Source organism: Olea europaea, chromosome 2, assembly GCF_002742605.1.
Source record: "Olea europaea var. sylvestris chromosome 2, O_europaea_v1, whole genome shotgun sequence".
NCBI lineage: Eukaryota > Viridiplantae > Streptophyta > Magnoliopsida > Lamiales > Oleaceae > Olea > Olea europaea.
This window is the reverse complement of record NC_036238.1, coordinates 18,232,516-18,243,684: the sequence shown is the minus strand read 5'-3', so window position 1 is coordinate 18,243,684 and position 11,169 is coordinate 18,232,516. Positions and strand designations below refer to the sequence as shown.

At 31.6% G+C, this 11,169-nt stretch overlaps 1 protein-coding gene and 1 long non-coding RNA gene across 2 annotated transcripts in view; one reads left to right on the top strand and one right to left on the bottom strand.

Annotated features, from left to right (window-relative positions):
• Nucleotides 1-1,184, bottom strand: part of LOC111365241 (E3 ubiquitin-protein ligase RZFP34-like) — a 3,359-nt gene extending 2,175 nt beyond the window's left edge. Inside the window, exons 1-4 of the mRNA XM_022985662.1 lie at nucleotides 1,074-1,184; nucleotides 793-932; nucleotides 554-641; nucleotides 408-467 (exon numbers count right to left, since the gene is read on the bottom strand). Of these exons, the coding sequence (XP_022841430.1) occupies nucleotides 408-467; nucleotides 554-641; nucleotides 793-878 (234 nt within the window). The 5' untranslated portion in view covers nucleotides 879-932; nucleotides 1,074-1,184. The remainder of the gene's footprint in view (nucleotides 1-407; nucleotides 468-553; nucleotides 642-792; nucleotides 933-1,073) is intronic.
• A 7,068-nt stretch (nucleotides 1,185-8,252) lies between these two features.
• Nucleotides 8,253-8,794, top strand: LOC111365236. Its single transcript, XR_002697390.1, has 2 exons — nucleotides 8,253-8,422; nucleotides 8,520-8,794. It is a non-coding gene; the product is annotated as an uncharacterized LOC111365236 (long non-coding RNA).
• The last annotated feature ends 2,375 nt before the right edge of the window (nucleotides 8,795-11,169 follow it).

The following is an 11,169-nucleotide window of genomic DNA, read 5'->3' as shown; positions in this document are numbered from 1 at the left end:
GAACGCAGACATTCTTACGGATGACTAGGAAAAAAAATAAAAAAATACAAACTTGTCGACTCAGACCGGTTAATATCGGTGTCAAACAAAAAGAGGATAGGAAATAAAACAAAGTATTTATGCCTTTATCCATAAGAAGCTGTATCATGGGACAAATCATAAATGCCATAGCTTGTCCGCCTATCAAACAACACATTCATCCGACACGGATAACGTTGGAATTTTGACATAATTTGACAGAAAAATCCCGAAAATAAAAATCCTTCTTGTCATTTTCTTTTCTATATGACAAGGAAATAAATTAAAAGAACTAATTAAAAAAAAAAAAAAGCCAAACACCTATTTGTATCCACATTATGTTAACATTTACACACATAATAAAAGAAATGCAAGTAAAATAAACTAACCCTTTTTATTTCGTGACGGGGAATATCATGACGCTCAAGTGGATCGACTTCTATTGAATTCTGTTCAAGAATCATAAGAGTTATTTCCAAAAATTTCTGCTAAAATCTTAATTTTAAACAAATTAACAATACATAAAAGGTTCAACCTTTGCATCATTGTGGCAGTGCCGGCAATCAAATATCTCATTGCAACAGGGTGCTATAATCTTACACCTTCTCCGGTAATGCGAGCAGCTGAAAAATTATTCAATATAATCTAAAATTAACACCTAATTTATTTCTGCTGCTGAAATTACTTTTTTCCAGAAGAAAAAAAGTAGCCAAAAAGTTAAAAACACAGTAAAAAAGTAGACAAAGAAATATTTATTAAAAAGAAAATATATACCCATAATTTTCAGATCCCATATCCATGATGTATTCATCCTCTACAGATGAATGAGAAATCATCTGATGCTTCAAACCACAGTCCATTTCCTCTTCTTATAATTTATGGAAATAGATTCAAGATCCACTACAGAATTTCTCCTGAAAATTCAAAACGAAAAAAAAATCAAATCAAATAAAAAAATCAAATCAAGAATCTAGCAAAAACAGATCTTAAAAATATTAGCATCAAAACACAGCTGAGTTAGAATATATTGAATTGAAAGGAGGAGAGAATCAAACCCCTCAAAAAAAAATATTTGCATTAGGGCATATGGTGGGTTGCTTAGTAATTAGTATGAACCCTGGAATGATATAAATAATTTTGCAACAGTAACACAAATCTTTTGAAAAATTACATGGGCAACCCAAAAATTTTCCACATTTTCACATTCTTCTTCAAAATCCTTCTTTTTATAATTTGTATATAATATCCTCTATGACATGACGAGGCAACACGCCACCGTTCGTTCGGGGTCTACATTTCTTCAATCATTGCAATATACGTCTAAGGTTGGCTCACCAATTCTTTTGTTGTCAATTTGAAATGGCTTTTGATTTTTCATACTTATCATTTTTATAGAGATTCTACGTCTTTAATTTTTGGAACATAAATGATTTTGAACCAAGCTACCTAAAATAAGTCTTAAATTTATTGAAAAGATAACTTTTATTATATTCACGACGGGATCTTCAATATTGGAATACAATCTTGAGAAAAAGTTCAACGAGTAATTGTGATTTTTCTTCATAATTAATGAAAACTTTATTATAAAACACATTTTTGTAAAAATTATAAATTCAAAAGTAAAAGAAAAGCATTTGAAATACAAGACAGAACAAATTTTGCTAATATTTTAAATGGACAGTAAAAATTAAAAGTTCCAAACGGGTTGCAATCCAATTTACAGTTACTATTATTATTTGATTTTGACAAATAATCAAGAGAAATTGGGTAGAAAAAGTGGGGGTAATTTGGACAATAGACGGGGACAGAAATAAATCTTTTTTAGATTTTTAGAGCACACGGGTTTAGATTTGAGAAGAGTAATTAGCAAAAAACATTCCTCAAGTTTGGACTTATTGTGAAGACGGTCCTTATAGTTTTAAATTTATCATTTATACCCTCGTTTAAAACATTTATTGCAGAATGGTCCTTTTCATCATTTCCGTTAAATCCATCCTTTAAATATTTTTAATTTGATGCAAAACGTTCTTATCATTTGCTTTAATTGTTCAAATAGTCTCTTTCACTTCAATTTTGAAATTTGAACACTTAGATCGATATTTTTCTGCTTAAAAAGATTTTTATCGTTCATTTTCTCATTATAACATTATAAAATGATTAATTTATCATTATCTTTAAATAAACAAATTGAAAAAAGAAGTAATATGAAAAATTGTATCTAGAGTTTCTATTTTTTTTTAAGAAAAAAATACAAGCGAAACTCACGTAAAACAATTTAAAATATTTCAATAAAAGAAAATATTTTATTTTTTCAATTAATCCACCTACCCCTACGCTTATCTTCCTTCACCACCACCATCATTAAAATAATTAAAAAGATAATTGAAAATATAAATAAAATATTTGATGAGAAATAAGCACCATTTTGTTTTTTACTTTTATTATACTTTTAATTATCTCTTTAATTAATTTTGTGCTGGTGGTGGTGGTGGAGTGTAGGGGATGGGCGTAGGTGTAGGTGGGTTAATTGCGGAGATAAAATATTTTTCTTTTTTTTAAATGTTTTAAATCATTTTACGTGATATTAGTTTGTACTTTTTAAAAAACATGAAACTCGGAATATAATTTTTTAATATTATTTCTTTTTTCTATTTATTTCAAAATGATGATAAATTAATCATTTTACTATATTATAGTGAAGAATATATATGATAAGGACATGTAAGTAAAGAAAGATTGATATGAGTGTCGAAATATCAAAATTGAAACAATGGGGACTATTTGCGTAATGAAAACAAACGACAGGAATGTTTTGAACCAAATTACACATATTTAATAGAAGAATTTGATGGAATGTAACGGAAAGGAGCAAGAAATGTTTGAAATGAGGAAGTAATTGTCAAGTTTGAAATGATATGTACTGATTTAGCAATGAGTACAAATGATAAGGATGCTTTTTACTAGTTATCCATTTGAGAGCGAAATGGATAAATTCGTTGGACTTGCTGACGAGGATGGGCCCCACTCCACATAATGCACTTCCGTACCTAGTTTTGTCTTCTGAACCGTGCACCAAAATTTTAACCCTCATAGCCATAGGGCTGGCTGGCTGGCTGGCTTGACAGATTACATTTTTGATTTTTTAAAAAATAACATCAGAGTAAGCCTATTTTTTAACTTCATTATATAAAAAAACTCATTTTTTCTTAAATTATTTATCACACATTATTCAAAAAATCACTATTACTAAATTCATTCTATCAAAAAAAGGGGTTCAAACACATGTTAAATAAAAAGGTTGAGCTGATGCTCAACTCTGAACTATTCATGAGAAGGTGTTATAAACTCATGATTGAGATCGATTTTCAATTTACTTAACGTTACAATTCAATGTAGTTGCATCACTTACAACGAGGTGATTGATCTTCTCTAATTTTGTTTGTTTGCAACATTGATACTAAGATGGAAAGAAAACGGTTAAAATGTTTTCGATACTCCGTTGTAATTTTATTTTTACTCATTAAAGAACAAAATACTCCAATTCTTTTATTGAAATAAAAATAATTCAAAATTTAATTGTTAGTCCCATATTTTTTGAACGAAGCTTTGTGATAGATTACACGGTACACAAAAAAATACGTAATATTCAATTTCTATGGGATACGAAAATAGAAGTTTTTTGAATATATATATATTAGGTCCGAGTACAAATATTGTAGAGGTGCAATATTAGGATATTGAATTTGGATGAATGATTCCATTTCAATTACTGTCGTTCTTCATTTATGAAAAATTAATTACACGTAACGCAACGAACCACAAAAATGAGTCAAAAAGAGAAAAACAATAATTAAATATGATTATCAGCAACAACCACAGAAGAAGAAGACTCTATTAGTTGAGAAAATCTCACAATACAATGATTTCTTCACTCTCATAACTTCTCCCGGACCAAAATTAGAACAATCAACCTACAACGTATATAGTTCTTACCATTATTTTTTTTTCTAGCTTCTCTTTACAACTCTCTTTCTCTAAACTTTCACAATTTTAGATACTTGTAATTTTCTACTTGAATTCAAGTCACCATAGTGCCGAGCACTATTATTCTTAATGCAATGTCTCTAAATATTAGGATCATTTTCTTGATTGCAAAATGATGCTTTCGTCCAATGCAATTTTTCTAAAAATTTCCATTTTGGTCACATTCCTTAATGAAAGGAATTATTTTACCTTATTGCGATATTTCCTTTTTTTATTGTCAAAGTAAAATTCTTTTTCTTTTTCCAATTGGACTTTCTTATTTTTCAGATTCTCCACTTTAATCTAAAATATCTCAATTCATGTCACGTCTCGATACCTATTGTCACGCTCTTGTACCTGTAGATTCCATCAATCTTTAATCAATTGTAGTAGACAGAATCAAGTTGATAGACTCTTCAAACCTTATCCTCCATTTTGGCTTATTTGCACTGCAATCATCAAATCTCTCGTCCTAGTCACAAAACGCGTCTTGATTACTTCACAATCTTTGACAATAGCGAAAAATCCATTTTTCTGCATAACTTGATCAATACAGCTCCACATCGGTGTCACTCAATTGGTGTAATTCGATCACCACAGCTCAACCTCGATGTGACTCAATTACTACCACAACTTCATCCAAAACATTGAACTTGTCATTATCTCCAGTGCAATTTCATATCTTCTTGGTATCAAACACAATTTCTCTCAATGCAATGTTATGAACTTATAGGAAAGACCATCGAACTCTTATTGTAAGTTTATGCCTCGTTTGATTTTCATAGATTTAAGGATGAGAATGAAAAAAATAGTCATTATGGATCCTATAAAAAGATAGAAAGTCAAATATGGTGACTTAATATGATGAATAACGATCATATTTTTCATTTTTTGTGGCCAAAGAAAGTGGATCAAACGGAGGCTTCTTTTATTGCGTTAGGGAGAATCTAGTCACATGTAGGTACTGGGGGAACAAATGTAAAAACACAAAAAAGTCACACTCAACAGCCGGGTGGGACGAAGCCTCCTTGAATTTGGAAGGTTGCACTGATATTTTGTCGATTGTAAGGCGATAATATTGACTAAAATCTAAAATATTTTCTTCACCGCATGTCAACGAAAAAATGTCCACAAATTCATTGTTTTTGATCCATACTACAATCCACTCAAAAGTCACTATGTCAACGTAATTCTATACAGTGATAGGTGGTGTCAAGTGGGATATAGGTCCCCCTGAATTTTCAGAAAATATATTTTATGTGATTTTTACTTTTAAATTTTCATTTTTGATATTACTATCTTTATCGTTGAAAAAATTTTCCTAGTTAAATTAAGCATGAATTGAGTTCGAGTCTTGACTACGTCACTGATATGACGAATTTAAGTAGTGAATCACGCTCCAATGTCCGTGTATAACTATCTACAGAAATGTTGATTTTTCTTGTTCCTAGATTGGATGGTATATCATCAAATATCTAAACATATAAATTTTTAATTATTCTGATAAATCCTTAGAGAATTGAAGTAAAAAAGCAGTGAATGGACCGCTTTTGCCTCTTTTTATGATGTTGAAATGGGTAACAAGGCATGTTCCTTCAGTTTTGACAAACGCAAGTTGTTTCCTTTTTTTCCAAGTGCATGCATTTTTGCATGAACAGAACGTGGTAATCCAAGGTTTTACGTGTCCAACTTGATCAACTAAGATTAGACACTGTGAATGAGATATCTGATCTCTTGACAATTCTCTACAAAATAGACATTAACACTTGTCACATGACAATTGGTAAAACAATTAAAAAATTGTGTTAAATGAATAATTCCTGGTGCACTGGTAGGGGTTACACAAAATGACAAAATCCTACGAACACTCACATGGGGTGAAAAATTGTAAAAAAAAATATCCACTCCATCCATTCCATTGTTCTGAAATTGTTCGGTGAAGAATTAGTATGTACGCACAGACTAATTCTTGCTAAATACTAACATCGCATTCCTTTGTCAACATTAAAATCTATATATAAAAAATATAATCCTGTTAGAGAGATTGAGAGAGCACCAAAATTTATAAATCATTTACTTTCTATGGATATGATTGCACTTGTTTCTACTAAAAGTTCAAGCTAGTGCTTTTTTTCCTTTTCTTTTGGAAAAGATAGATTGTAAACTCATGAGTTTGAGAAAAGCACGATCAAAGATATTTTTAACAGGTCTCCAAAATTTCAACGATAGTTAGACTGACAAGTGCAACAAACTACTTCCTTTAAAAGTACACCTCATTGCGTATTTTAAAATTCCAATTACACATCGACAGGCTGATGACTCATATGTATCAAACAAAATAAAAATGACAACCAGATCTAATAGTGGCCAACTAGGAATAAAATGATGAGACTTACGGACACAGGAATCCCCACCCAAGTTGAATTGAGGAATGGGTCAAACACGGTAGAGAGATTTATACGAGAAAGAAAAATAAAAAGCTGCCACGTCCTCTCTCTACTCCAATCACATTTGACACTACATTTCAAACTGTCATTTTGATGATTAAGACATTTTGATTTTTCACCTTATAAATAAATATGTAATTTAGCCCGGGGGAGGTGTTTTGAATAATATTTTAAAAAGAATGTAAAGTTAGAAAGTTGGAAAAAATTTTGAATTTACATGTAAAATACTTTATTGTATGAATATGTGATTGAAAATAATCATGTGGCAAAAAATAAAATAAATTAATTGGTGTCCAACAAGGGCTTAGTCTCGCCGGTTGAAGAATAATTCTCCGGAGTTCTATCAACAAAATAATGGAGAATACAAGATCTTTGAGTTTTATGGATTAGACGACACTCGAATTTGAATCAAACTAAATGAGTACGTGCCAGACTTTTGATTCGAAATTTAATATAATATGATTGTGCATAGGGTTGGTAAAAGTTAATTTTAACAGATTTGGTTTATTTTTCTTTTATGCACTCTAATTATTAATTTATTTATAGTCAATTAGGTATTTTATGATATTCAAATTTTCTTCTTTACTAATTAAATTCTCACGGTAGCTTTGTCATTTTGATTTTGTACATTTTAGTAGCATGACCATATTGAACCCATCTCATAACCAAATTAATTGAATCCATCAACATATGACTTTTTATATACCTGAAGTAAAAACATAAAAAAGTACCACAGTAAGTTTTGCTTTGCTTCAAAGATTACGATTACTTATAAGTTAAGTTTAGTCATTAAATCACAAAAAATAAATGGCTTTAATAATTCACTTATTTTCACGGAAATATAATAGTTACTTTTGGAAAAAAGGAAAGAATAATATTGGGTCCAGTGGCCTTCCGAGCTTAGCACAACCCAAGTAGACCTGATCTGGCCAGGTGTACTCTATACTCATTACTCAATGCTGGGTACCGTACTCTAAGTGAACCCATTAAATTAAATTCTTCTATTTTCTCAAGTTTAAGTGATATGGTATCAAATAAATAATAATAATTATATGAGGAAATTTCACATAATATCCATTTTCACCTAGTCATTTATAAAATGTCCACAATTTTGTCAATATCCATTTTCAAATTATTTAGAGGAAAATACCCCTATGAGCAAATTCTATTTCCACACTAGAATTCAAAATTTTCCATATCATTTCAAATGTCAATCAACATTAAGGGTGTGTTTGATTACATTTATTTTCCATGAAAAATATCAATTTTTCACCCAAATTCCTACTTGGAGTGTTTGATTGCTATTTTTTTCCATGAAAAACATTTTCCAACTTTTGAAAATATGCCTAATTTTCCTTATTTTTAAGGAAAATATTTTCCTTGGGTAGAGGTGGTTTTTATTTTCCACAAAAGGTCGAAAATATTTTCTTTTCTAGGTAATATTTTCCATGCCAATCAAACACACTCTAAATGTTTGGGTCGGGTCAGGTCGGGTCACGTGTTGATCAATAAAAACCGTCCAAAATCGGCCCGACCCGCTTTCTTTAAAGAATAATAAAAAAAAACGGTGGTACTAATGGTACATAGGGGTGTATCTAAGCGTGTACACCCCTCTCACATGGGGTGTGGGATCCACCCGAATAAAAAATACTTATTCGGGTAGACTCCACACCCCATGTGAGGTGGGTGTACACCCTTAGGTACACCCCATTATGTACCACTAGATTAATTCTAAAAAAAAAAACTTAAATTTCATAACAAAACTTCACGAGCTCCCGAACCCGAACCCAAAACCAAACCCTATCTTCCATTTCTCTCTCACGCCTACAATACTCTATGCACTCGAGCTACATCGTTTCTTATTTTCTCCTCAAATCGTCGACATCGACCGAGTTGATCGTCGGTTGTTCGTGAGGAAACATTTTTCGGTGGTGGTCTGTTTTTTGAATCTCTTGTTTTCAATAACCATTAATTTATTTTATTCTATTTGTATTTGTTTCTTTTGATTGATTAATCAATTTCATGTTGAAGAAAAAGACGGAAAGAGGAAGAAAGGCGACAAGGATCAAAACCTAATGGGAGGCACGTGTTTTCTGGGCGACAATTGATTAATCGATTTCTTTTGATTACTCTCAGATTCGTTTGTATAATGTTTGCTGTATTTATGACCGGTTATCTAATTAGGTTAATTTTTATTCAGTCATTTCTCTACGTCTTAAGAGTTGAGTTTGTATTCCCCCATTTTTTTTTTTTTTTTTGCATCTTGTTCTGGGATTCTTAGATCAATATTAATACATTTTGTTGCATATCCTTTTCGATTTTCTAAAAAAGTTGAAAAAATGAAAGAGCAAATTAAGCATTGATTTGGAACTAAGGCAATAGAAAAGTGGAAATTTGGGATTTTCTTTGTTTGAGTATAGCACGTGATTAGTTTGTTTTATAAGTTTTCAGGTATTCTTTTATCAGTTTCCAATTCTTTGATGCTTCAATTTTGCAATAATTCAACTGGTTTTAAGTACTGCTATGCATTTCTAATAATTTATACCATGCATCTGTTGAGTGTTGACAATGTTAAGAACAATATTGTATACTTGTAGCCTAATAATTGTCCGAATAAAATGCTGGCAAGTTGCACTAAAATATGATGATTAATTTAGAAAAATCATGTGAAGATGTGAAAACTACATAAATTTAATCAACTGGAGTTGTGGACAAAATACTGCTTCATTTTCCTTGATAATCTATACATATAGATATAAGACCAATTCCCAATCAACTTTCTGATAGAAACCTGCACTTGTGAGTGATTCCTTGATAATCTTGTTTTCCTTTTATGACCTTACCATTTTCTTGCTTCTAGTATATTCCACTGGATGCATGGCCTTTCCGTTTCCCGCAGATTAACTTTTTGTCTTCATCGTGGATGGTAAACAAAAGGCGAACTCCATTTTAGCACATTTCACTCACTTAGGACCGTTTTGTATGTTTTAATGCATTTTACTCATTTTGATTCATTTTCTTTTAGTTTTGTACATTTCATTTATATAATCTTTTTCATCTCTATGTTTAGTGCATTTCATGCATTTAGGAGAGTTTGGTGAGTTTATTGCATTTTGTATAATGTCATATTAATCATCATACTAGTGCATTTTGGTACATTCTCGTATTTTGGTTCATTTTCTTGTATTTTTGAACACGAAATATGTGTGATCTATTTCATGTGTTTTGTTATATTTTGAGCAATTACGGTCATTTCGTGCATTTCAAAATAATTCCTACGTTTTTCAATTATTTCGTTTGTTTGTTATATTTTTTGGAATTTGGATTGTTTATGTGCATTTTGTTACATGCTTTCTGTTTATTTTTTATTTTCAGATGTCCTCGTCAATTTTGTTGCATTTTATCAAATTCTGCACAATTTAAATTATTTTCATCAGTATATTCTTGCATTTTGGACTATTAAGTGCATTTGGCACATTTCACGCATTTTTATCCTTTCGTGTTTGTATGCATTTGACACATTTCAATATAGTCATGCATTTAGCACATTTCACGCACTAAATTTGTTGAAAGTGTTGTTTTTATTTGTTTTGATTTATAGATGAGTATGTCACACCGATATAACATTTCGAAGGAAGAACGTGTTCCGACCCATGCCTCACAGGTTAGCAACACAAAATACATAACAGTTGTCTTCAACAAATTGAATCTATAACAAAAGCTTATGTTGGAGGACAGTTGTATAAGACATGTTGCAATGTTACCGGATCTAAAACTATCTGCTTAATTAATTCATGAAATGGTAAACAAATCGGTGGTCTGCCAAAAGCGATTTGAGGCTTGGTTCAAGGTGAACCAAAGGTTCGCACGATTTGAACTGTTGGAGTTCGCATTAATCATCGGTTTGAAGTGCTATTGAGTGCCTAAAGATACCAAAGTTGAAAAAATCCTAGAGAAAACCTGTTTACAGGATAGAATGTTTGCTAATATGGACTGGGTAACTTGTAGCGACCTGGAGAAAGTTTTCTTGAAATGACCCAACCATAATGATCGTTACAAGCTTGGGTTGGCACTAATTATTGAAAAGGGTATTTAATTCAAGAGACGGAAATATAGGAATACATCCGACAACTCTCTCCATCGTTGATGACTTGGATTTCTTCAATGTCTACCCATGACAGACAGTATGTTTTCAACTTCTTATCAAATCACTGCTATGGAGATGGGAAAGAAAGGCGGACATGACAAAAGTGAACGATTGTGATAGGATGACTTACATGTTGTACGAATTTCCTCTCGTTGTCTAGGTATACAAGTATTTTGGTTCATTCAGTTCTTTTCATCGCATATTGTTATGTACCTCCGAATATGGTTATTACTGTTATAAATGTCATGTAGATTTGGGCGTACGAGTAAGACTTGTGACGATGTTTCGAGGATGTTGCGATGGTCTAGAACAAAACAACCTCATTCTTGAACATATTGATATGATCCAAGAGTCGAGCCCGACGAAGGCGAGTGCGAGACGAGACCCGTTGATAGTCGATGGTGGACCAATGACGCGATCAAGGGCAAAGCAAGTGAAACAAGCAATGGGATTGCTCGTTCAAGAAACCATTGATGGAACCATGTTCGGGACTTAAAATGGAGTAACTTTCATGTTCGGGTCAAGGGCCGAATC